The following is a 26,834-nucleotide window of genomic DNA, read 5'->3' on the forward strand; positions in this document are numbered from 1 at the left end:
TAGATTGTTGACGTGATTCATGACGATGACTGTTTGTCTAGCTTGCTAGCTAAGATTTTGAAAGTATGATGTTGACGTGATCGGTCCAATCAAAGCTACGGTAGATATAATGTGATTTTGGGGTGGCAGGTATTCTAGTGGTTAGAGCGTTGGGACAGTAATCAAAAAGTTGCTGGATCGAATCCCCAAGCTGACAAGGTAAAAATCTGTCATTCTGCCCCTGAACAAGGCAGTTCCCTGGTAGGCTGTCATTGTAAATAAGAATTTGTTGTTAACTGACTTGCCTAGTTAAATAAAGGTTCAATTTAAAAACTTCGATATCATTTTATCTGTAGCCAATGACCTTGAGCCTTCTTGGATGGGCTTTTCTGATTTAACTCTATGGCAGCACCCAAGGGGCTTGAATATTTGAGCTCTCCCCGTAGATGTTGCGGTGACGTAGTGTCCCCATGAGTGTCAGAACACTGAGGCAATCATGGTGCAACTAGAGAACATTACCAACCCCTACGCTCTGTATTTCCGCTGGCTGTCCCACCACCACAGAAAGCACCGAGCTTGGCTGAAACACCTGCATTTTGGAGCTGCCTTATTCAAAAAAGCAAAACAGAGACTATGTTTGTATGTAGCTTTATTCACTTTTTTTAATACACTGTTTGCAAACTGGTATGTGACACGTATTAATGCCAAAATACCATCCAAAACAGGCACAAAAAATAATCTAAATATTTTTTTAGCTAAACAGCTGGGGCTCAAAACAGGTCGGTCTTTTCCCCACCGGCCCTGAATGACGGGTCGCCACTTCCCGATCCAGATGTTTTAGATAGAGATAACTTGGAGATATTGATAACTTAGGGAGCTAAATATAATCACCTGCGGGCCCAATTTGGCCTGCGGGACGCCTGTTGGGGTACCCTGGCCTACAGGGAGGAGGTGAGAGCCCTGGTGGATTGGTGCCAGGGAAATAACCTCTTTCTCAAAGTCAACAAAATGAAGGAGCTGATCATGGGCTACAGGAAACGGCATAGAGAGCACGCCCCCATCCACACCGAAGCGAGCCACAGTGGAGATGGTCAAAAGCTTCAAGTTCCTCTGCGTGCACATCACTGAGGACCTGAAATGTTCCCTTCCCACTGACAGCTTGGGCCCGCAGGTGATTATATTTAGCTCCCTAAGTTATCAATATCTCCATCTAAAACATCTGGATCGGGAAGTGGCGACCCATCATTCAGGGCCGGTGGGGCAGAGACCGACCTGTTTTGAGCCCCAGCTGTTTAGCTAAAAAAATATATAGATTATTTTTTGTGCCTGTTTTGGATGGTATTTTGGCATTAATACGTGTCACATACCAGTTTGCAAACAATGTATTCAAAAAAGTGAATAAAGCTACATACAAACATAGTCTCTGTTTTGCTTTTTTGAATAAGGCAGCTCCAAAATGCAGGTGTTTCAGCCTAGCTCGGTGCTTTCCGTGGTGGTGGGACAGCCAGCGGAAATACAGAGCGTAGGGGTTGGTAATGTTCTCTAGTTGCACCATGATTGCCTCAGTGTTCTGACACTCATGGGGACACTACATCACCGCAACATCTACGGGGAGAGCTCAAATATTCAAGCCCCTTCAGGAAGCTGAAGAAATTTGGCTTGGCCCTTAAGACTCTCAGGAACTTATACAGATGCACCATCAAGAGCAGCCTGTTCACCCCACTTTCATCTAGAAGACGGAGACAGTACAGGGGCATCAAAGCTGGAACCGAGAAACTGATTAACAACGTCTATCTTCAGGCCATACTGAACAAAAATATTAACGCAACATGCAACAATTTCAAAGATTTGACTGAGTTACTAGTTCATAGAAGGAAATCAGTCATTTGTAATAAATTCATTAGGCTCTTATCTATGGATTTCACATGACTGGGAGTACATGGTCTGCAGTTGTGAATCCGGTTGGACCCACTACCAAACATTTAATTATCTGGCAACAGCTCTGGTGGACATTCTTGTGGTCGGCATACCAATTGCAAGCTCCCTCAAAACTTGAGACATCTGTGGCATTGTGTTGTGTGACAAAACTGCACATTTTACAGTAGCCTTTCTATTGTCCCCAGCACAAGGTGCACATGTGTAATGATCATGCTGTTTAATAATTGTATTGATATGTCACACCTTTCAGGTGGATGGAGTATCTTGACAAAGGAGAAATGCTCACTAACAGGGATGTAAACAAATTTGTGCACAACATTTCAGAGAAATAAGCTTTTTTGTGTGTATGGAATATTTCTGCAATTTTTTATTTCAGCTCATGAAACATTGGACCAACACTTTACATGTTGCGTATATATTTTTGTTCAGTGTAGTTGGTGCCAGGCGCACCGGTTTGTGTCAAGAACAGTTTACCACTTGTATAACTCAATATGAGGAAGGTGTTCCTATACTCAGTGTACACACCATTCACATACATGTATATTTATATTCCGTACTCTGTTTTGTTTTTTGACATGGGGGTTTTGTACTGTGTATTTAAGCACTGTATTCTCGACTGATTCTTGACATAGCTCACTCTAATTTATCTACTGCTGTACATACTGTATCATTCTTAGTATATAATGTGTACATTTATTGTGTATATAGTATAGATTGCATTTGGATTACTGTTACAGTGCTATTTGGGTTAATTGGATTTGTTCCGACATTTCAATATTTGTATTTATTTATTTTTATTATTATTTGTGTACATGTTTTGCATTTTACTGAGTTGTTATGAGCTAGTAACAAGCATTTAGCTGCACCTGCTATAACATCTGCAAAACTGTGTACTCGACCAATAAACTTTTATTCGATTTTTCAGTGAATGTTGCACATACATTCATACCAAAGTGAGTTGAGCCTACCTCCATTGACAAGTGAAATAGCGGGCAAAAAAACAAACAATTCATGTTAGGGCGACATCTAATCCCACAAAAGTTCAAACCCAAATGTTAAACAACATTTATTATACTGTAAATTTATTTATTTATTTACCCTCTACCATATCCATCTCCCCATAAATGTAACCCCTAATCAGCTGCATACATTTAGGTCTTGTTCACGACACTGAAGCTAGCTAGTTAAAGTTGTCAGGTCCACTCAAGACTGATGACTGATAGACGGACTGAAACGCAGAAGAACATGTTCACTTCACATATATTTATATTTTATCCCATGTTCAACAGCAACTGCAAAACATATCCATGTAAACTTCAGCGGATGATGACAGTTCTAGAAAGATTTACTCAAATTTGGGGACGTGGCAATTAGTAGCCAATCAGGTGCCCAGGATGAGGTTTCGGACAAAGGGTCCACAGCTGAGATTTTACCCAATGTAAAAACATTCTCTAAAACACGATTGGTTCAAACACTACAACGCTTTTCGTGTAAGCCAATCAAACTTGAATAAGATGAATAAACGTTTTATTATGGAACGTTAGGTCATCGTCCAAATCTGCCTTTTTGCTGAAGTGGACCAATCAAAGCTCGTAAAGGCTCAAATTTGTAATCTCATTGGATCTCCTTTAAGAAGGAAGGAGGCCGATGCTAGGGTGTGTTTATTAAACTGTTGACTTGTGAAACAGATATAGTGTAGATATTGTGTCTGGAATCATCAGGCAGGTAGGTAGGTAATACAATGATATTTACTTCTCTTACACGCTAATATTGATAGCGTTACTTTGTATGATCAGCTAACCATTAACGGTAGGATATGCAATTCAGGCACATTCCAATAGTCTGACAAGAGAGCTAGCGGCTAGCAGGCGTTCTTATTATGATGAAGTGGCTGAAGACAAAATATCTTACATTACAGTCAACAACTGATTTCTGTTGTATTGTTCCACATTTGGTAATGTAGCGAAATGTGACATATAACAAAGTGTATTCCGTGTGTGAATGGTGTATACGTTGATACATTGTATGTTAACAAACTGTGCCTATATTTGTGTTCAGACAGCCAAACGCTACATTCTTTCCACTTTGCCGTTATAGTGAGCAATTTTGATATTGTGGTTCCCCTGATCTGCATTCAAATACTGTTAACAATATAACAACCTCAATGTTGCAAATACCACATCATGACATCATGCATGCACTTCAGACATGTATTTTGGCTTTCCTGCCTGACTCATCTGTCCTATCCTGTCTACAGGACTATCTCTTTTCTTCCATTTTTAAATGTCCTATCGCAAGTCTATGCTGACATGCTGCCTGCAGCAGTTTAATAAACAACCAACAGTTGAATATGTGAAACAAGTCCTGTAACACCATAATGTCAAAGAGATGTTTCAATTCGGAAAGACTTTGAACAGCCTTAATGAGCAGCAGATGTGATGTTAACACTCTGGAGGAGGTGTCTTTAATCTTGCTATCTCTCTCTCTCTCGCGCGCGCGCTCTCTCTCTCTCATAGGATGGAGATCAGGCCGTTGCTCATGTGCTTTGCCCTCTGCGTGGTCTATGCCACCAGTAAACCCACCGAGAAAAAGGAACGCGTTCACCACGATGCACCTCTCAGCAGCCGCGAGCACGACGATGCTCAGGGCTTCGACTACGACCACGATGCCTTCCTGGGACAAAAGGAGGCCAAATCTTTTGACGAGCTGAGCCCAGAGGAGAGCAAGCGCAGGCTAGGGTGAGTAGACTCAAGTCTCTGCCTGGCTGCGTCTCAGTAGTCCAATGTGGCCACCATTCCTCGCCTCGGCTGTGTATCAATAGTATCAAGTTGAGGGTAGGGCTGTGACGGTAATTGAATAACCGTGTAACTGACGATTATGGATGAAGAGCGTCATGAAAATAAAACCGTCAAAACCGTTTAAATAGGCCTACATTCATTTTAGAATTTAAAAAAATGTATTAATATTATTTTCATGTAGATAAACTTTACCTAATAGCGGGAGTGTTTACTAATGATTGTAAGCAAATGTTTTGTTAACTTAGTTTGTCTATTGAACTTTCTACATCTCCTCTTTACAGCTTTTTTTAAATTATAAACGAATCAACGCTGATCAAGCCCGGTTCTGGCTGATATGCTGCCCTAAGCTAGACCCCAAAAATGGCTGTCCTCCTATCCCCGCAAAGTAGAATAGTAGCCTGGGCCCGCAATGCACTTTTAGGAATGCCTATGTGGTAGGATATCAATTGTAAAATAGGCAATTTCCCATTAATTCCTGTCATCTGGTTACATTCATTTCTGTTAATGCATGTATTAATTACAGTAATTTACCGTTCTCATTCTTGTTGTTTGCACCGTTAAAACCCCGCTACACTTGTGATAAACAAGTTTTGGTTTATTTCATATCATTTACGCGCTCCATGTGAGCAGTGAGCATGTGTCTGGTTTCTCTGACCTGTTAATGTTGACGGAGCGAGCGGCTGAACACGCACAGAAGTATCTGGCCTGCTTTTCGCAAATGTCAAAAGTAGGAAAGTGCCCAGCTGGGCTTCTAAGGCATATTTTCTTCACCTCACATAGTAAGTCAATGGAGTCCATTATAATAGCTACTCACAGTATTTGAAAAATCTTTCCAACACTCTCCCCCTCCATAATCAACGTCGCTGATAAATAGGCTATGGACATGTTGCTTGTATTTGTTTCTATTTTAATGATGGTCAATTTGATCTTCATTCTATAGCATAGAATACTATCTTTCATTGTCAATGTCTTCCAACCTACTCTCAGGAAAGCCTAAGGTAGGCCTAGGTTTTTTATTATGTTTTAGTGAAAGGATAAATATTTGCTCTTGTGTCTGAAGTACAGTATGCTGGTGGTTTTGATTGTTGAATGCTTTTATGGGGGTGTGCGTGTGTGAGTTCGCTGATTCTCTCTACAGGCCAAAATGTCCGTTCAGAAAGGCTACTTTAGGAAACTATCTGGACTAGGGCTGCAAATAACTGTTGGTCTCACGGTAATTGACCGTTAATTAACCTCTTTGATCTCTAGGGGCGCTATTTCATTTTTGGATAAAAAACGTTCCCGTTTTAAGCGCGATATTTTGTCACGAAAAGATGCTCGACTATGCATATTCTTGACAGTTTTTGAAAGAAAACACTCTGAAGTTTCAGAATCTGCAAAGATATTGTCTGTAAGTGCCCCAGAACTCATTCTACAGGCAAAACCAAGATGATGCGTCAACCAGGAAATGAGCAGATTTCTGAAGCTCTGTTTTCCATTGTCTCCTTATATGGCTGTGATTGCGCAAGGAATGAGCCTACACTTTCTGTCGTTCTCCCAAGGCGTTAGCAGCATTGTGACGTATTTGTAGGCATATCATTGGAAGATTGACCATAAGAGACTACATTTTCCAAGTGTCCGCCTGGTGTCCCTGCGTCGAAATTGGAGAGTAAAGCCAGGTGCAATTATTTTTCCATTTGAGAGCAAGGAGAAACCAGGCTTCCAGGAAGGATATATCATTGAAGAGATATGTGGAAAAACACCTTGAGGATTGATTCTAAACCACGTTTGCCATGTTTCAGTCGATATTATGGAGTTAATTTGGAAAAAAGTTTGCGTTTTGAGGGCTGAATTTTCGTTTTTTTTTTTTTTTTTTTTGGTAGCCAAATGTGATGTACAAAACGGAGCTATTTCTAATACACAAAGAATCTTTTTGGAAAAACTGAGTATCTGCTATCTAACTGATAGTCTCCTCATTGAAAACATCAGAAGTTCTTCAAAGGTAAGTTATTTTATTTGAAGGCTTTACTTGTTTTTGTGATAGTTGCCTGCTAAATGCTAACGCTAATGCTAACGCTAAATGCTACGCTAGCTAGCTACTGTTACACAAATGATTGTTTTCCTATGGTTGAAAAGCATATTTTGAAAATCTGAGATGACAGTGTTGTTAACAAAAGGCTAAGCTTGAGAGATAGCATATTTATTTCATTTCATTTGCGATTTTCATGAATAGTTAACGTTGCGTTATGGTAATGAGCTTAGGTCTATAAATAGAATCCCGGATCCGGGTTTGGTCGTCGCAACAGGTTTTAACATAAACACATTTAGCATCTCTGGGCTTCCACTCGTAGCCTACAAGCCACTGATGCAGACCTTTGGAACATCTACATTTGAAAAAGTCTAATAAGTCCATGATTTATTTTAGACAGGTCTAAAGAAGCATGATATGAAGAAAATGTAGTCTATTTCAGAAGAACAGAATAGCATACTCTGAGTTGTCCTTATGTTAGTTCCTGATCTGGCTGAAATGGCTGAGGGCTGCACTAGTTATTATGCAGAAAAGATTTGCTTAGAATTCCGTGGCATTATTTTATAGTATGAAGAATACATTTTGAAGAAAGCTGAATAAAATAGAAATGATATTTTCTCCAAACGATTTGAGGGAGTGTGCGTGCACATGCGGTTATTCTGTGTTGAGTGTTTAACAAAGAAATAGGTATTCCTATATGCTTAATTTTGAGTTATTTATGTATCTTTAGTTGTTCTACAATCGTTGGGCTGTATGTTTTGAGGTATCCAACTGGATACCCTAATTGGTAGTTAGTCTTGTCTCATCGCTGCAACTCCCGTACGTAGAGTCGAAAGGTCGAGAGCAGTGTCGTCCCCCGAAAAACAACTAAACCAAGCCGCACTGCTTCTTGACACAATGCCCACTTAACCCGGAAGCCAGCTGCACTAATGTGTCAGAGGAAACAGTGTACACCTGGCGACTGTGTCAGCCCGCCACAGGAGTCATTGGTGCGCGATAGGACAAGAAGATCCGTGCCAGCCAAACCCTCCCCTAACTCGGATGACGCTGAGCCAATTGTGCTTAGCCCCATGGGTCTCCCAGTCGTGGCACAGCTAGCACTGCAGTGCCTTAACCACTGCGCCACTCGGGAAGCCCCGACATGATGTGACTTTAATGATGATTTGAAAAAAGTAGCTTGAAACGCATGAGCTTTGCTTAGTTTTTTTTGCACAGGCTGTATAAACTATATCAGTCACTCATTCACAATTTGACAAATATTTGATAATGCCGAGAATTTCACAGCAGCATCCCCTTTGTGTGGCCGTAATGCACCCCCCAAAAATTAATGCCTTTTGCGGCCAGTGGCCATTGTTCCCTTCTCCCTAAGTGCTGCGTGCTCCATCACGTGATCCGGTCTTTCTTACAGGCTACAAGTGAAGACAGAACAGCAAAAGCATGAACAGCAAAAGCACTAGCCAATGTCAATCTACTATCCCCAAAGTTCGACCTATTCTGTGCTAGAAATAAATTTTACAAACATAGTCTGGGACTGTTGTGGGATGCGATATATCCCAAATGAATACAAAAACTAGCATGAAAAAAACTTGTTTACGCAATGTTGCCGACGCAACACATCTGAATGTTTAGTTTAAAATGTTGATAAATTATTAGGCTATTTCATCACATTATAAGCGCAGCAATGCGCACATGGTAGTAGGCTAAAAGCGCACATTTTCCATTAGCGGAAAACATTATCAAAAGTGACCGTAAATGCAATTATGCATGTAATGCTTTTATTATAAAGGTGCATTTTTATGGTGAAAATGATCTCCCCCAAACTTGAAACTCACGCGCTGCCTATGTATGCCAGTTAGGCTCTACACCCCTTGTAATGTGCCTGATTTTAGAAGTTATTTGGCCACTTTAGTTGTGATACAAACCGTATTAAAACATATAGGTCTATGTGCTAGGCTAGATGAGGTGTGTGACTATGACTCTAAAAAGTTGCCAAAAAAAACATTGTTTCTTATGCTGGGCATTATTCACAAGTGATAGGCTAATATTGTCACCCATCAGACTATTCTTGATTTAATCTTGTCTTTACATATACTAAATAATATTTGTGAAATTTATTTTTGTTTTGATTTAGAATGGACCATTGTCATGCACCTGTATCGAAACAGGGTCAGTTGAAAAAATTACATGTCATCTATGCACTTAAATAGCGAATAGAGGACGGTTTTCCCCGTGGTTTATTTTCATGCCAGCCAAGTAGGCTGTCCTGTTGTAAATATAAGCAATGTGCTTAATATTAGGAAAGTTGAGAAATAAATATAGTAGGCCTATAGAAAGCTCATCCTCCTATTTTTGTAGAGGCCCTCACTCTGTTTTCTCGCCAAATTGCATAGCCTATTGAAATATTGCGCAACATGAGCTCATGGGCTCTCATGAAGTGTTTGATTAGATTTTCGAATGAATTTGCATTGATGTCAGAGTGATTAGAGGGACCATCGAGTGTTGAGTACCAGGCAGCTGGCAAGTTTGGTAGGCTACTAATGACCATCAGCAGCATCAGAGCTTGGAGAAGCCAATTTACCATGACTAAATGGTCACGTGGAATTTGACTGCCTTCATGACTCGTGACTGCCGGTGATACGGTCACCGCAACAGCCCTAGTCCGGACTCCATTTCTTTATTAAGATCAAGCGCTCCTGTCGTGATGTAATCTTGTAATAGGCCTCTTTTCAGTAGCTTAGGATACGTTATTTCTCTCATTATGGCGTCCTCTCGTTGAAGAAAATATGTCAATGCCACTGCCATTGAATGATCTCAGCAACAGAGTTTGTGACGTTATGCAAATATTTTGAGAAAAGTGAGAGTTCGTTTGAATGGTTTTGTGCGTCGAAATAGTATATGCAGAAAAGCCAACAGACAAGGTCAAGGTAGGCATATCTTTATTTTGACTCCATTAATGTTGTGTGAATACGTAAATGCGACACATCCTCTCCAACATGGCATTTCTTTTGGCATTTCCATTTTTTATTTTGTATAAAAAAAAATATTCTGCTGACAAAAATAAACATTGTTTTTACAGTACCAGTCAAAGTTTGGACATACCTACTCAGTCAAGGGCTTTTCTTTATTTGTACTATTTTCTACATTGCAGAATAATAGTGAAGACATAAAATAACACATGGAATCATGTAGTAACCAAAAAACAAAAAAAGTGTTCAACATATCAAAATATATTTTATTTTTGAGATTCTTCAAAGTAGCCACCCTTTGCCTTGATGACAACTTTGCACATTCTTGGCATTCTCTCAACCAGCTTCCCCTGGAATGCTTTTCCAACAGTCTTGAAGGAGTTCGCACATATGCTGAGCACTTGTTGGCTGCTTTTCCTTCACTCCGCATTCAAACTCATCCCAAACCATCTCAATTGGGTTGAAGTCGGGTGATTGTGGAGTCTAGGTCATTCTGATGCAGCACTCCATCCCTCTCCTCCTTGGTCAAATAGCCCTTACATAGCCTGGAAGTATGTTGAGTCATTGTCCTGTTGAAAAACAAATGATGGCCCCACTAAGCGCAAGCCAGATGGGATGGTGTATCGCTGCAGAATGCTGTGCCTTGAATTCTAAATAAATCACAGACAGTGTCACCAGCAAAGCACTCCCGCACCATCACACCTCCTCACACCTTCTACGCTCCACCCGGCTTGTCCGGTGCTCATGCCTCGGCCGCCTCGTCAGGCTCGCCTAGGTGGCACGCCGGGTGGCGCCCCTAGAATTCTGAAATTCTTTCTAATTGCATAGTATCTACAGATTGTAAGTTGAAGAAAAATATTTTTACTGAAAGTATTATTATGTTGTTGATTGTTTGACTATGGCTTTCCAAATCTCCCATCAGTACTATTAGTAGGATTCATTTCGATTAAATGTTGTGATTTTTCAGCCATTCCTGAACCTGTGACCAGAAACAAGCTACATAGCTGCAATACCAGAATAAGTGATCTAATGATTCTCTTCGTGGCAGAAGAGACAGAATCATTTGTTGATTAATATTTAAGTAATAACCTGAATAATAATAATAATGAAATGCCATGATGATAACTGTGTAATGGCTTGTTTCAAGTAGGCTTTTATTAAGAAGCATATCCATGTAAACAAGTGTACAAATAGAGTTGTGATCTCTCCTTTTTTGACCCCTTATCCCTTGAACGGTTCTGTCGGTGACCGTGTACATTGGCCTTGCCAATTACCGTTACCTCAAATTCCAAGACTGTCATAGCCCTAGTTGAGGAGCCAATCAGAGACTGTTCATGTAGTTTGCTACCTACAAGTTACCTGTATGTTAACGTGGCAGAGTAATATAAATGTAAAAGTACTTATTGCAATTTTAAACTAATGCTGTCACTCATACAAGGAAGTATGTTCTCTTTTCAGTAAAAGTTAATCAACGTATAGACTTGTTTGCCAGTAAATGGAGAGGAGGTAGAATTCCCCTTTCCCATCATCAGATTCAAAGAACAGGCTGTCACTTTCACGTAGACTGTTCTAGATCTTGGTGTTGACTGTTATTACATTGGTATTATAGTAAATGTAGTTGGTCCTCCTTTGAACTACATTTTTCATTTTTTTTAACAGTCTCTCTCTCTTGCTCTTCCCCTTTCTGTTACAGTGTGATTGTAGTGAAGATTGATGGGGACAGTGATGGTTTTGTCACTGAGGTGGAGCTGAAAGCGTGGATTAAGAAGGCTCAGAAGAAGTACATCTATGAGAACGTGGACCGCCAATGGAAGGACTTTGATGTCAACAATGACGGCATGATCTCCTGGGAGGAATACAGGAACGTAACTTATGGTACCTATCTGGGTAAGAAGGGCATGACGTGAGCATGCATGAGCATGAGCCCGGGTTAATGCAATTGGTCCAAAACATAAATGTGTTGGTTATGATTGGTTGGATAATTGCAGGGCCTTTAGTATTAGTTTCACTGATTGGTTGATTTACCGTGTCAATTCAGGTCAGGGTGTATCACGTGTGATTAACTAGAGATCATAGCCGCTTCCCTTTGAACACACAGATGACCCGGAACCAGATGATGGCTACAACTACCAGCACATGATGGCGAGGGACGAGAGGCGTTTCAAAATGGCCGACCAGAACGGAGACCAGATCGCCAACAAAGAGGAGTTCACCGCCTTCCTACACCCAGAGGAGTACGACCACATGAAGGACATAGTGGTGCTGGTATGTGTGTTTCATTCTCTGTGTTCGTTAGGTTAAATGTTATTTGTAAAAAATTAAACACGTGACCAGCGTTCACCGGTCGGCTCCCTGACCATCCTCCTCTTTCTCCTCCTTGTTTACCCTACAGGAAACCATGGAGGACATTGATAAGAATGGGGATGGTTTCATTGACCTGAATGAATACATAGGTAAGGACTGAAGTGGACATGCTGTGAGTGCACAAAACATTAGGAACACCTGCTCTTTCCATGACATGGACGGACCAGGCGAATCCAGGTGAAAGCTATGGTCCCTTAAATCAAATGTTACTTATCACATGTGCAGACTACAACTGGTGTAGACTTCACAGTGAAATGCTTGCTTATGAACCTTTCCCAATGATGCAGAGTACAATAAATGATTAGAAAAAATGTAATGGTAACTAACACAATTGAATACACAAGAATGGAGCTATATACAGGGAGTACTAGTACCTGATCAATGTGCAGCGGTACAAGGTACTTGAAGTAGATATGTACATGAAGGCAGGGTAAAGTGACTAGGCCTTATTGATGGCACTAGTTAAATCCACTTAACGCAGTGTAGATGAAGGGGAGGAGGCAGGTTAAAGAAGGATTTATAAGCCTTGAGACAGTTGAGACATGGATTGTGTATGTGTGCCATTCAGAGGGTGAATGGGCAAGACAAAAGATGTATGTGCCTTTGAACAGGGTATGGTAGTAGGTGCCAGGCGCACCGGTTTGTTTTAAGAACTGAAACGCTGCTGGGTTTTTCACGCTTAAAAGTTTCCTGTGTGTATCATTAATGGTCCACCATCCAAAGGACATACAGCCAACTTAACACAACTATAGGAAGCATTGAAGAAGTTGTTCCTAATGTTTGGTGTACTCAGTGTGTAGTCACTTTATGCTGAGGTCCCCATTCAATAGATGTACTATATTGATGTTTCTACCTCCTCTCCTTCGTTTCCTAGGTGACATGTACAACCATGAAGATGAGATGGAGGAGCCAGACTGGGTTGCGACAGAGCGCGAGCAATTCTCAGAGTTCCGGGACAAGAACAAAGACGGGAAGATGGATCGGGAGGAGACTATGGACTGGATCCTTCCTTCAGACTACGACCACGCAGAGGCCGAGGCCAAACACCTCGTCTACGAGTCTGACTCAAACAAAGTGAGACAATCTCAATCTCTCTCTCTGTCTCTCTCTCTCTCTTTCTCTCTCTCTCTCTCTCTCTCTTTCTCCCCTTTTATTGATTTCACTCACAATGTCTGTGTCTGTTTTAAACCTTGTGTTGACTAAATATCCTTTTTGTTTTGATTTCAGGATGGAAAGCTCAGCAAGGAAGAGATCCTGAACAAGTACGACCTGTTTGTAGGAAGTCAAGCAACTGACTTTGGCGAGGCGCTGGTACGGCACGATGAGTTTTAGATGATTTAGTCCTAGCTAGATAAAACAGTTTTATACTTGGTTTGATTTATATTTTGTACGAAACGTATTCATACAGTACATTGTCTCCAATTCGTTTGTGGTTGCTAGCACCTGATAGTTACGTGTGTTTATATATACTGACTTCCCATCCCAACACTTAATTGTATTGTTCTGTTACGTACATAGGTAGTTTAGATTGGTCATTATTTTTGCCTTGGTTTGAAACACAATGGTATACTCACAAGCACTGAATACTCCTTTTGGAGTTGTAATCATTTATAATTCTTCCACCAAACCCTTCATATGTGGGAATGATTTGGTGTTTTTTACAGTCATGTTTTGAATGACACTGATTGTAGTGATAGCCCATCATTTCTTAGTATAGTTAGTAGATGAGAGATGCTACCCAACATTAGCCTCCTACATTTCCTTTAACCCAGTGTGTGCCTTCTCTGAGTAGTCTTTTGGGAGCTCAACCAATGAAACTGACACTAAATATCAGTGAATCAGGGGGTCATGGGAACGTGAGTCCACTACAGTGAAATCATCCCTCACCCTGCTCTGTTTCTCCATAAACACTTTCTTTGACCCCCTTTTCTTCATATGTACTGTATTTGTCTATCATGACTAGGGCCGTTATTACATGACTAGGGCCGTTATTAGTAGCAGTTCATCACTGCTTCTGTAGCCTTCTCCGCTGTCAATCACTGCCTCTCAGCAGTCTACAGTGGCTTCCTCTCCTTGCCTCCATCTGCATTGGTCTAGAAACAAATGATAGGTGAAAGAAGTATGTTAGATGACCAATGTGAAACAAGAAAAGGAAACCGTTTTGGACTGTTGAGTAGCAGCACAAGTGTGAGAGCGCGTCTGTTGTTCTATTGGTTAGAAATAAGAGCGGTTGTACTTCCTTCCTGTGGGGCGTGCTGAACTGAAAGGTTGGTGCATTGCAGCGTCGTTGCTGAATTACGCTTGCTTAAAATTCAATTAAGATTATGTTGAAGTATTTACATAGTCAGCAAGTGTTTATTTTCTGAATTTATGCACAGAGTGTATGGACATTCATATTTTGGATTGAATGCTGTACTTTTGATTCCACAGCCCATTTCTCAATAAAAAAAAAACCTCTGAGTAAACTTATTTGTTCAAGTTTGAGCCTCAAGGCACAACTTCTTTTTAAGAGTTTGTTTGTCTGGTTGTGTTTGTGTTAATGGTTTTTGTTAAGACATCCAATAAATGGCGATCGTGGTTGAAATAAAACACTGTCCACCACTGTTATAAAAGTGCATCGTAATACAATATAAATCTTTATTTACCTTAGATATGTTACAATAAATCAACATGTTGAGTATTTCATCAAGGAGTAGATTCAATAAACCCTATTTGCCCTGAACTCACATTTTCAATCATGTGTTAGGGAACCTTTGATGGTTTATTGAATCCACCCCAAGACCCCCCATTCTGGAGATACAAAAATAAAAGTGCTAAACTCGTATTTTTCTTCATTTTTTTTCATGCATTGCTATTTTTAGACTGCAGCTTTGGTAAGCTAATATATGCCATCATCAGACGGGTTCGGTCAATATTCAGAATGAAATGTACATGATTCATTACGGTCTTAAACAGGGTGCGATTTGTGGGGGAGAGGTGGATAGGAGGAAGAGAGAAAGAAAGCGCAGGAGAAAATAAACCCCTTTTTGGCTCTCATGGTGTGCTAAGGGGTGTTCCCATATGAATAAGAAATAAAATGGCCAACAACACCACCACAAACCCTATACAAATCACACACTGATTATGATAAGAATAATACTATGGAGTTTGGAAAAGTTCTCTTGACAGTAGGACCTTCCTGGTATGAAGCAGTGGAGGTAAGGGGTGGTCAGGTGTTGGCTGTTGGGGATGGGCTCCTGATGGACTGAGACCAGCGTCACAGTTTATGCTGTGGAGACCTCAGTCTTGGAGGCTGAAACTGAAGTCTCTTCAATCTGCTTTCCGAACACAGTCTCCATGATGCAGGCGTTAAACTGAGGGAGAAGTAGATAGATTTATATGACAGACAATGAACACGATACGGTTGTGTGTCCTGTTCTGACTCACCTCTTATGTGCCTCATTTCTGAGTGTTTGTCAATGACTGAGTGTGTGTGTGTGCCACTATGTTGGTGTATATCTATGCATTTCGGGGGTTATAGACTCACCTGTTTGTTCATGAAGGCGTAAATAAGAGGATTGTATACGCAGGAGCTTTTAGAGAAGAAAGCAGGGATGGTCACCAGGCGGTAGTCTTTGTTCTCGCTTGTTGTGTAGGCAAAGTACAAGCCTGCCAGGGCGTAGGGGCCGTAACACAGAATGAAGGAGCACACCATCACAATCACCATCCTGGATACTTCCTTCTCTGCCTTCTGGGTGGAAGCTGACTCAGCCTGCGCAGCTGCCACCTACACACACACACACGCACACTGGTCACATGTGGGTTCCAAATCAAATAATTTACTCTACTTTGTTTTTTTACCCAGAAAGCATTGTACTCACAGCCCGTAGTGCTCCCAGCAGCTGGGAGTAAGAGAAGAAGATGATGGACATGGGCATGAGGAAACAGGTAACAATAAGGAATTTGGTGTAACTGGCACAGTGGTACTCCTCATTGTTTGTGTACCAGTCAGGTCCACAGGAGCAGCCCAGACCCTCAGGGATATACCTGTAAAACAAACCCAAGTTACTTCTACTAAAGCCCCACACATTGTCTCTCTGCAGGGTTTCCTCCTTGCCCATATCAATCAGTGACTTATCTAACTTGAAGCCAATTAGTGACATTAATTGCTGCTCAGAACCTTACACGTACAGCAAAACATATACATGTGCTTTTAACAAATTTGAGGATAATTACCATTTTCCCCATTCCCTGTGTGTGCAATGTGAACCAAATAGCCTAATAGTAGCCAAATACAAAGAGTATTTATTAATCCAGACTATAACACAGTACAAGATCAAAGTGTTTGTGGATCAGTACCTGCTCCAGCCGAAGAACGGTGGGGTGGCACATCCGATCCCCATGACCCAGGTGAAGCCAACAGCCGCCAGAGCCTGGTTGTTGTCAAATTTGAAGGTGCCGAAGGGTTTGCAGATGACCACATATCTCTCAAAGGCAAGGACAGCCAGGGACCAAGCTGACACCAACCCTGAGGAAGAGAGAAGAAGCCATCAACATGTTAGGAGATATCGAACACAAGAACGAGTTTGCATGCAAATAATCAGAAGAGTAAAAAAGGAATCGTTAAAGTACATTTTTGTTGTTGTTGTTCTTATGATGACGTTTGAATTTACCTGCTATTGAACCCATGCAAGCTTCCATTGCACACAAGGTGTAACCCAGGAAGTAGTATCCTCTCGCGCTAGAAACAAACACTTGACTCACAGAAAACGTCACAAAGATGAAACCTGCTAACGAGACGTTGACCAGGATGTAGTTCAGCGGTTGTCTCAGCTTCTTGTACTTCACTGTCACCACGAGAATGATAAAGTTTAGAGGTGTTCCAGCAAAGAACACAAAGCCCATGAAAGCAGTCTGTAGGTAGAAAGCCCATATTGGGGCCAGGTGATACTGTGGCCCCTCAAATGGGCTGACCTTAGAGATGTTCTCGTACAGATGGAAGTCCTTTCCCATCTTGGCTCCTCTCTGACTCAGACCACTACTTGTCCGTCCCTTAGATGTGAACTATGATGCTGAAAGGCTCCCTTTTATATGACCATAAACCACTTATAAACCTCTTATAAATGATGTCAGGAACAAGCTTCTCCTGCGGATCTTCCTGATCTTGTCGGTGGATGAATAAACTTTCGGATTAAGCTGCCCCCGTGACCACGACCTTGCCAGAAGAGACCTTCCTTTGTCGGGCGCAGTAATCCATCTTAAAGAGCCAGTGAGAAAGAATACAATTTAGAAGAAGAAGAAGAATTGAATGTATAGCAATTCTTTGTTGGTGGGAACAGTGCTCGGATAGAAAGCATTGCCATACTTCTGGAGTTTGTAATGTATATCAATGATTTAAACGAGGCTGTGTTGGCTGCTCTTATGAGGTGGTAACTGCCTTATCCAGTTTCTATTTTAATCTCTGATGGACATTAACCTTCCTCCAAAACATAACCTAAGGGGGGAAGGGGATGTGGTGAACAGTGGTAGAAAGAAGGAGCTGAACGGGCAGTGGCACTCACCTCCACAATGTTTGGAAACTCCACTTTAGCAATTAATTATTGTTAAGTGCTAATCCATCAACCAAGGAATGAATTCATTATAGGGTCTAAGCAAACATCGAGAGCCGACATAGAGAGCCTTGCTCTTGTTGTATACCTGTCTACAGTACAGGGAAGCTCTAGCACACTGAGCACTGGGAAAGACTGTTTACATTTCAATGCATTTTTCAATCGTACACGTACAAGTCACACTGTGAAATTAGAACGTCTCAGAACACCATGATTGGGTAATGAAACCCTGAAAAGTAGTGCACCTAAGCTGAGGTCTGGTGTTTGGAGGGTGTTTGAATGTAAACCCAATGTAAAGTGTTGTAGTACACTTTTGTAGAATATTTTTTTTGTGTGGAATTCCATCTTTATTTTTTCAATGCTTTATTTAGACAGATTAGAAACAGGAGGGGCAGTAAGATTGTACATTTCTTTGGAATTTTATCCACTCAAGAACACAGCCACACTGTAAGAAATTATTCTGGGGTGAATTGAAATTGACTCCCCCCCAAAAAAATGTATGCAAGTCATGCAGAGTCCATGGTCTAGCAGTAACACACTAAGACACCCCTCTCCCCACCGAAGACTGTTTCTCACACCTATCTGTATCCCCTCTGTCATTTCATACCTGTCTCAATAAACTGTAAAAAATACCCCCAAAATATATACAGTATATATTTAATTATGCAGTCGTTTAAATGATTTGTTAATTTAATTTGACCAAAATAATGTAAGATTAAATACAATTTAATGTGTTGCTGAAAATGTATGTTTCTTTCATGAGGATTACCAAAGAGAGAGAACATTTAGTGACTGAACTCATTGGAAGTGGTTTTAATCAGCTTGCATTTTCTATCTTGCCACTTGACTATGATTTTGGGTAATTCAATTTTTTTTTACTTCAAAATTATTTCACACAATGTTGTATACAAGTTTGATGAAAGAAAAGTATATTTTCATATTAATATTTAGCTTGTTGTGCCATGAGGTGTAATGGATCATGATGAACGGATATCATGATTGTTAATGAAAAGGCAAGTGCAGAATTCTCAATTCTTGCTGTTCAATCTCCAGTTACTAATGGTGATGTGAACACTGTGCTTGACAATGCCTGCCAAAATGGCAAATGATTAAATACATAAAACAATGTTAACTGTTCAAATTCTCCAGATGAAGTGGTCTAATTTTGCGCTGGGCAGGAACTCAAAACACCAAAATGATGTTTACAACCTTATTCTACTCTTAATTAAGTGGTGTTACAATACACCGTGTCATGTTTCAAAACATTTCAATATGATGTGTTTCAATAAAGTTTTGTCTCCTTCAAGTTGGTGGCAGCTCAGTTGCCACTATTTTGGGTATTGCAAAGCGCTTAATTTGAACAGTGCACATTCAGATCTAAATTAACCTACTGGTATCAAGATGTAGCTAGCATGGAACAAAAAAAGAGTGCCATATAACGAACAGCAGGTAGGTTAGAGGGGTGGGACAGCAACCTGAGGGTTGCCAGTTTGAATCCCTAATTCGTACCAAAAAAATATGGCCTTTGAGCAAGGCATTTGACCCTTAAACTGCTCCTTGGTTTTGACATGGGACAGAGATTACGGTTTATAATTCTAGACCTTGAACGGGTGAAAACAGAAAGCTTACGACTAGCCAGCAGCAAGCCAATTAGAGCACCATCAGCCCCCAATACACCCCACCCCCTCGTCCATTCCTCCCTCCCTCCCTTGAAAGGGTGTCTAGAACGTTTCTGAGAGTTGATCAGGTGAATTCTGATCAACATTCCTCACTAACAAATAATATGTTTTCACTCTTCACGATATTGTTGCATGTATTGTCAGGGATGGCAGCCGCAGACATTTGATCTGCAAAGTGTCTCAGGCTACGATTTTTCAGTTACTGTTTTGTTTTTTAACCGATAACTCATGAGAGTGTGTTGCATATTGGTGTGTCTGCATTTATTTTGTCATTTTTTTTTATTTCACCTTTATTTAACCAGGTAAGCTAGTTTGAGAACAAGTTCTCATTTACAACTGCAACCTGGCCAAGATAAAGCAAAGCAGTGCGACAGAAACAACCACACAGTTAGTGTTGAGTTACACATGGAATAAACAAGCGTACAGTCAATAACACAACAGAAAAAAAGAAAGTCTATATACAGTGTTTGCAAATGGCGTGAGGAAGTAGGGCAATAAATAGGCCATAGTAGCGACACCACCCCACTATGTAATGATGGAAAAGTTTCCCCCATCTTATTGGTTTACTTGATTAACTGTATGCTATAGTAGTTGAAGTTATTACAGCTAGTGTTAGCTACATAAGATGCTTAGTTTTGTTGTCAGTGGCCCTTCCCCTGAGCTTCATCACATGTGAAACCTTTCTGCCATCCGCCTACTGCCTGTTGCCTGCCATGCATATTAGATTACATGACATTTTGGTCTTAAAATGCCACAATACAGGGATGAGCCTTAATCTGGAAACAAGATTTACCTGAGATGTACCTGGCCAATCCTTCAAATCTCTGCAAACTGCAGGGATGTAACATGGGATTAGGATCAAACTACAGGATCATCCCTTTATTCCCAGATTGTTGGGTCAAATGACTAATTTGAGGAAGGATCAAGGGTGGGTTTACTGGTAAATCTCCCTCCTCCTCCTCACCGTGCCCCCTGTTCTCCTTTTTATACACTTGCACACAGTCAGCCAATCCTCTTTCCCTTGGAACCTTTCCAAGGAACCTTCTCCTCCTCCATCCTCCTCCTCCGCCCGCCTCTGTCTGTCTCTCGTGTCTTTTCAGATCAGTGCTACTCTCGTTAAGTTTGAGGCAGTAGGGACCAGCTAGTTTGATCTAGTTTTGAGCTAGTTTTTTCTTGAAAACCAGAGGTTCTCCCAATTTACCAGCAGAAATAAAGCTTTTTTCATTTCCAGTATTTTTGTATGGGTGAGTAGGCTTGTTTAACAGGCTGTATTTCAGTTTAGCATTTGGTTAGGTTGTTTAATTTGAGGTTTATGGATCAGTTTAAGATTTTAACGACAATACTTATTTGGCCGAGATTAGATCTTTGGAAAAATGTATAGAACTTTTAGCATTAAAAAGTATTTCATATAGTTTGACACTATTGACAAGCAAAGCTGTGTTTGTACTGTAGAGCAAACCGAAGCCCATGCATTGTGATGACCCTTACCTCGAAGATTTTGTTCCTCAAACTAGGGGAAGATGAAGGACCACTACAGTCCTTTAAGATACATGGCGAAGAAATGACGGAGAGCGAGTGAGAGAACGGGTGCAAGATAAATATCATCCCCAGACTCAGGGTTGTATCATAACCAACCTGTATGGTTTAGAAGTATGGGTATGATACGACCTGGGTTTGGCGGTGGTCTGCTGCTTCAAACAGAGGATGCTAACACCAATGGCTCTCCAAAACTGATTATTTGTGGTGTGTTTTCTTCCCTTTTACTTTCCGTTTTGCCAAGAGAAGAATGTAATAGCAGCCCAAAAAAGCTGTAAAATTACTTAAAATGACACTCTTGACTTTTGTATTTTGCGAAGTGATCCACAAAATAAACTGAATGGAACGACCCTTGTACTTCTGTCCACTCTGCCCTTGTGAGACCATGGCCAATAGAAATGCATCCATTTGAAAACCCTTAGATTAGCAGCTGTGGGGGTTGGTGACACCAGTGGGATCTACCCGGTACAACCAGAAGAGGACTGGCCGCCCCTTGGAGTCTGGTTCCTCTCTAGGTGTCTTTATAGGTTCCTGCCTTCTAGGGAGTTTTTCCGAGCCACTGTGCTTCTGCCTCTGCTTTACTTGCTGTTTAGAGTTTTAGCCTGGATATCTGTAAAGCACTTTTTGACAACTGCTGATTTAAAAAGGGATTCATGAAATAAATGTAATCTTGTGAGGGTGGAGTAACAGCATAATAATCTCTAAGGGGTTAACCACACCCTCTTGGTGTGCAAGGCAAGCTAAATCAAGTTCACCTAAGAGTTGCTCTTTTAAAATATAGTGATGCTTTAATCAAAGCTTTCACACACAGGCTTCTAAACACCCATAGTAAATGTAAAACAACACTCTTTATAGAGCAAGTAACAATGAACAAACATGAGATACACTGTATATACAAAAGTATGTGGACAGCCCTTCAAATGAGTGAATTCAGCTATTTCAGCCACACCCGTTGCTGACAGGTGTATAAAATCGAGTACACATCTATGCAATCTACATAGACAAACATTGTCAGTAGAATGGCCTTACTGAAGAGCTTAGTGACTTTCAATGTGGCATCATCATAGGATGCCACCTTTCCAACAAGTCAGTTCGTAAAATTTTTGCCCTGCTAGAGCTGCCCTGATCAACTGTAGTGGTGTAAAGCTCACCGCCGTTGGACTCTGGAGCAGTAGGTGGGATGTATCCTTCCCCATATTTCTCACCACTCGTTTATCACTACAACGCTGGCAGTTCCATCCCCCTGAGATTAGAGGAACCTTGACGGGACACACTTTCATGGAATAATCAGACCTCTTTTGCGCCCCTCCGGTAGATCTCGACTATCCACACCAGAACTCTTACGTTCGCCAGAACTCTTACCTCCGCCAGAACTCTTACCTCCGCCAGAACTCTTACGTTCGCAGCCTAATACAGTGCCTTGCGAAAGTATTCGGCCCCCTTGAACTTTGCGACCTTTTGCCACATTTCAGGCTTCAAACATAAAGATATAAAACTCTATTTTTTTGTGAAGAATCAACAACAAGTGGGACACAATCATGAAGTGGAACGACATGTATTGGATATTTCAAACTTTTTTAACAAAACAAAAACTGAAAAATTGGCCGTGCAAAATTATTCAGCCCCCTTAAATTAATACTTTGTAGCGCCACCTTTTGCTGCGATTACAGCTGTAAATCGCTTGGGGTATGTCTCTATCAGTTTTGCACATCGAGAGACTGAAATTTTTTCCCATTCCTGCTTGCAAAACAGCTCGAGCTAAGTGAGGTTTGATGGAGAGCATTTGTGAACAGCAGTTTTCAGTTCTTTCCACAGATTCTCGATTGGATTCAGGTCTGGACTTTGACTTGGCCATTCTAACACCTGGATATGTTTATTTTTGAACCATTCCATTGTAGATTTTGCTTTATGTTTTGGATCATTGTCTTGTTGGAAGACAAATCTCCGTCCCAGTCTCAGGTCTTTTGCAGACTCCATCAGGTTTTCTTCCAGAATGGTCCTGTATTTGGCTCCATCCATCTTCCCATCAATTTTAACCATCTTCCCTGTCCCTGCTGAAGAAAAGCAGGCCCAAACCATGATGCTGCCACCACCATGTTTGACAGTGGGGATGGTGTGTTCAGCTGTGTTGCTTTTACGCCAAACATAACGTTTTGCATTGTTGCCAAAAAGTTCAATTTTGGTTTCATCTGACCAGAGCACCTTCTTCCACATGTTTGGTGTGTCTCCCAGGTGGCTTGTGGCAAACTTTAAACGACACTTTTTATGGATATCTTTAAGAAATGGCTTTCTTCTTGCCACTCTTCCATAAAGGCCAGATTTATGCAATATACGACTGATTGTTGTCCTATGGACAGAGTCTCCCACCTCAGCTGTAGATCTCTGCAGTTCATCCAGAGTGATCATGGGCCTCTTGGCTGCATCTCTGATCAGTCTTCTCCTTGTATGAGCTGAAGGTTTAGAGGGACGGCCAGGTCTTGGTAGATTTGCAGTGGTCTGATACTCCTTCCATTTCAATATTATCGCTTGCACAGTGCTCCTTGGGATGTTTAAAGCTTGGGAAATCTTTTTTGTATCCAAACCCGGCTTTAAACTTCTCCACAACAGTATCTCGGACCTGCCTGGTGTGTTCCTTGTTCTTCATGATGCTCTCTGCGCTTTTAACGGACCTCTGAGACTATCACAGTGCAGGTGCATTTATACGGAGACTTGATTACACACAGGTGGATTGTATTTATCATCATTAGTCATTTAGGTCAACAGAGGATCATTCAGAGATCCTCACTGAACTTCTGGAGAGAGTTTGCTGCACTGAAAGTAAAGGGGCTGAATAATTTTGCACGCCCAATTTTTCAGTTTTTGATTTGTTAAAAAAGTTTGAAATATCCAATAAATGTCGTACCACTTCATGATTGTGTCCCACTTGTTGTTGATTCTTCACAAAAAAATACAGTTTTATATCTTTATGTTTGAAGCCTGAAATGTGGCAAAAGGTTGCAAAGTTCAAGGGGGCCGAATACTTTCGCAAGGCACTGTATATATTTTGACCAGGTTTCCTCTTAGGTCTCAATATTAGCTCGTTTACATCGGCTAGTTTAAATAGCCACAGATGCCTAGGGTCATTACGGACCCCCTTCCCAGAACTCTTACGTTCGATTTGGATCTATATCCAATTCCTGCCTTCCATTTGCACAGAATACTTGGTTCCCTTTAAAACATTTTTCTCCACACAAAATTCTAAAGACAGGTCACCAGACATAAACCCCTTTGGATATTTCAGCGTCTAACACCCAGAGTACATTAAAATCCTTTAACTATCCCCTGTATCCATGAATAAAGAGGACTGACCTTATTATTGCAGCTGAGGTTTCAATGTTGGTTGGATCTCGTCACCGTTTCTGTCGCATACCAGTTCGCCACCGGCCTGTAAAGAACCCTCAGAAAGGGGCCAGGTCTTTAATCTACGGATATTTCATCCGCCCGTGCACGGTTTTCGGTGTCTCCCTGGACCGACAGAAGCAGGTATTGAGATCCGGCTCAAAAGGACCAAGCTGTCACGAGAATTTTCAATCCCAATGATAATAACTAACAATCAATTAAGCTTTGACCAATTCCCGAGGTTTGTAAGACCCTGGGTTTAATAATTATTATGCAAAGACTCAGCTTATGCAAAAGGTACGGTCCTTTATTCACGAGAACGTTCTAAAGTTTTTAAAAATGCAAAGACATGTCATTTTATAACTCTCCTTCCCCCTATCTACTACTACGCACATACCGACACACAAACAGTAGGGGGATTACACACACAGATACACAAACAGTAGGTGGGATGTATCCTTCCCCATAGTTTTCACCACTCGTTTATCACTACAAAGCTGGCAGTTCCATCCCCCCGAGATTAGAGGGACCTTGACGGGACTCCCTTTCCAGCCGTAAATTTTTTAGAGTTCTAACCAGGTCAGGTCATGAATAGTTTAATTGTTTTCTGTGTTTTCTTAGTCACACACACACACACACGTTTCTAATTGTCTGACCAAACCTTATTGGACTTAAGTTTATCATTCTAATTCATTATATCTGTTACATAATCTTATAATTACGTTTCAGGGTGGAATAGTTTAGTCATTACCATAAACGTCTAAATTCCCTCATCAGGAAGGCCCTTTCCTGTTTCAGCATGACAATTCACCCCGTGTATAAAGCGAGGTCCATACATAAATGGATTGTCGAGAACTTGACTGGCCTGCACCACAACCCTATCGAACACCTCTGGGATGAATTGGGACACTAAGTGCGAGCCAGGCTTAATCACCCAACAGCCGTGCCCAACCTCACTAATGCTCTTGTGGCTGAATGGAAGCAAGTCCCCACAGCAATGTTCCAACATCAAGTAGAAAGACTTGACCAGAAGAGTTAAGGCTGTTATAGGAGCAAAGGGAAGACCATCTCCATATTAATGGCCTTGATTTTGGGATTAAATGTTCGATGAGCAGGTGTCCACATACTGTTGATCATGTAGTGTACTTACACCCATGAAGCATGCCTATAGTAAGTACCAGGTGTTTTTCTAACCATGTGACCTGAACAGGAAAAACTTGGGGTCCAATGTTTCCTTTGCATCAGGTTACTCTCCTGCAGTGCAACTATTGACAACTGCTTGGAGGAAGCAAATCTGTAATGAGCCACATTTAAACTTGTTAACCTTCATAAGGCTACTGGCCCAGACGGCATCCCTAGCCGCATCCTCAGAGCATGCGCAGACCAGCTGGCTGGTGTGTTTATGGACATATTTAATCACTCCCTATCCCAGTCTGTTGTCCCCATATGCTTCAAGATGGCTACCATTGGTCCTGTACCCAAGAAGGCAAAGATAACTTAACTAAATGACTACAGCCCCGTAGCACTCACTTCTGTCATCATGAAGTGCTTTGAGAGGCTAGTCAAGGATCATATCACCTCCACCTTACCGGCCACCCTAGACCCACTTCAGTTTACAGACCGCCCCAACAGGTCCACAGATGACGGAATTGCCATCGCACTGCACACTGCTCTATCCCATCTGGACAAAAAATAATACCCATGTAAGAATGCTGTTCATTGACTACAGCTCAGCATTCAACACCATAGTACCCTCCAAGCTCATCATCAAGCTGGAGGGCCTGGGTCTCAACCCCTCTCTGTGCAACTGGGTCCTGGACTTCCTGACGGAACGTCCCCAGGTGGTGAAGGTAGGAAACAACATCTCCAATTTGCTGACCCTCAACACTGGGGCCCCACAAGGGTGTGTGCTCAGCCCTCTCCTGTACTCCCTGTTCACCCACGACTGCGTGGCCATGCACGCCTCCAACTCAATCATCAAGTTTGCAGACGACACAACAGTAGTGGGCTTGATCACCAACAACAACGAGACAGCCTACAGGGAGGAGGTGAGGGCACTCGGAGTGTGGTGTCAGGAAAACAACCTCTCACTCAACGTCAGCAAAACAAAGGAGATGATGGTGGACTTCAGGAAACAGCAGAGGGAGCACCCCCCTATCCACATCGAAGGGACAGCAGTGGACAACCGCAAGGCCAACCAGAGGGAGGTGTGGTCTGCACAACGCATCACCGGGGGCAAACTACCTGCCCTCCATGACACCTACAGTACCCGATGTCACAGGAAGGCCAAAAGATCATCAAGGACAACAACCACCCGAGCCACTGCCTGTTCACCCCACTATCATCCAGAAGGCGAGGTCAGAACAGGTGCATCAAAGCTGTGAGATTGAGAAACAGCTTCTATCTCAAGGCCACCAGACTGCTAAACAGCAATCACTAACTCAGAGAGGCTACTGCCTACATTGAGACCCAATCACTGGACACTTTAATAAATGGATTACTAGTCACTTTTAACAATGCCACTTTAAATAATGCCACTTTAATAATGTTTACATATCTTACATTACTCATATCACATGTATATACTGTATTTTATACCA

The 26,834-nt window shown here is 41.5% G+C and overlaps 3 protein-coding genes across 8 annotated transcripts in view; 2 read left to right on the forward strand and 1 right to left on the reverse strand.

Annotated features, from left to right (window-relative positions):
- Positions 1-26,834, forward strand: part of LOC139392792 (pyridine nucleotide-disulphide oxidoreductase domain 1) — a 783,634-nt gene that overhangs the window by 175,344 nt on the left and 581,456 nt on the right. The window lies entirely within an intron of this gene.
- On the forward strand, positions 3,526-14,518 carry LOC139392514 (calumenin-A-like). Of its 6 annotated transcripts, none has more exons than XM_071140534.1 (7): positions 3,526-3,646; positions 4,434-4,655; positions 11,383-11,564; positions 11,788-11,954; positions 12,082-12,142; positions 12,928-13,127; positions 13,281-14,518. In XM_071140534.1, the coding sequence occupies exons 2-7, from the start codon at positions 4,435-4,437 to the stop codon at positions 13,383-13,385; spliced, it is 936 nt and encodes a 311-aa protein (XP_070996635.1). In that variant the 5' UTR covers positions 3,526-3,646; position 4,434; the 3' UTR covers positions 13,386-14,518. The 6 variants fall into 6 exon arrangements, with proteins under 6 accessions (XP_070996635.1, XP_070996633.1, XP_070996632.1 ...); XM_071140532.1 differs by having other exon boundaries at positions 3,534-3,646; positions 11,383-11,576; XM_071140531.1 differs by having other exon boundaries at positions 3,536-3,642; positions 11,383-11,576.
- Positions 15,025-17,099, reverse strand: LOC139392513 (putative violet-sensitive opsin). The gene is made up of 5 exons (XM_071140530.1): positions 16,706-17,099; positions 16,392-16,560; positions 15,914-16,079; positions 15,580-15,819; positions 15,025-15,406 (listed from the first exon to the last, which is right to left on the reverse strand). Exons 1-5 carry the CDS (start codon positions 17,043-17,045, stop codon positions 15,317-15,319), a joined length of 1,005 nt encoding a protein of 334 aa, XP_070996631.1. The 5' UTR covers positions 17,046-17,099; the 3' UTR covers positions 15,025-15,316.

This window comes from Oncorhynchus clarkii, chromosome 33, assembly GCF_045791955.1.
Source record: "Oncorhynchus clarkii lewisi isolate Uvic-CL-2024 chromosome 33, UVic_Ocla_1.0, whole genome shotgun sequence".
In the NCBI taxonomy this organism is placed as follows: Eukaryota; Metazoa; Chordata; class Actinopteri; order Salmoniformes; family Salmonidae; genus Oncorhynchus; species Oncorhynchus clarkii.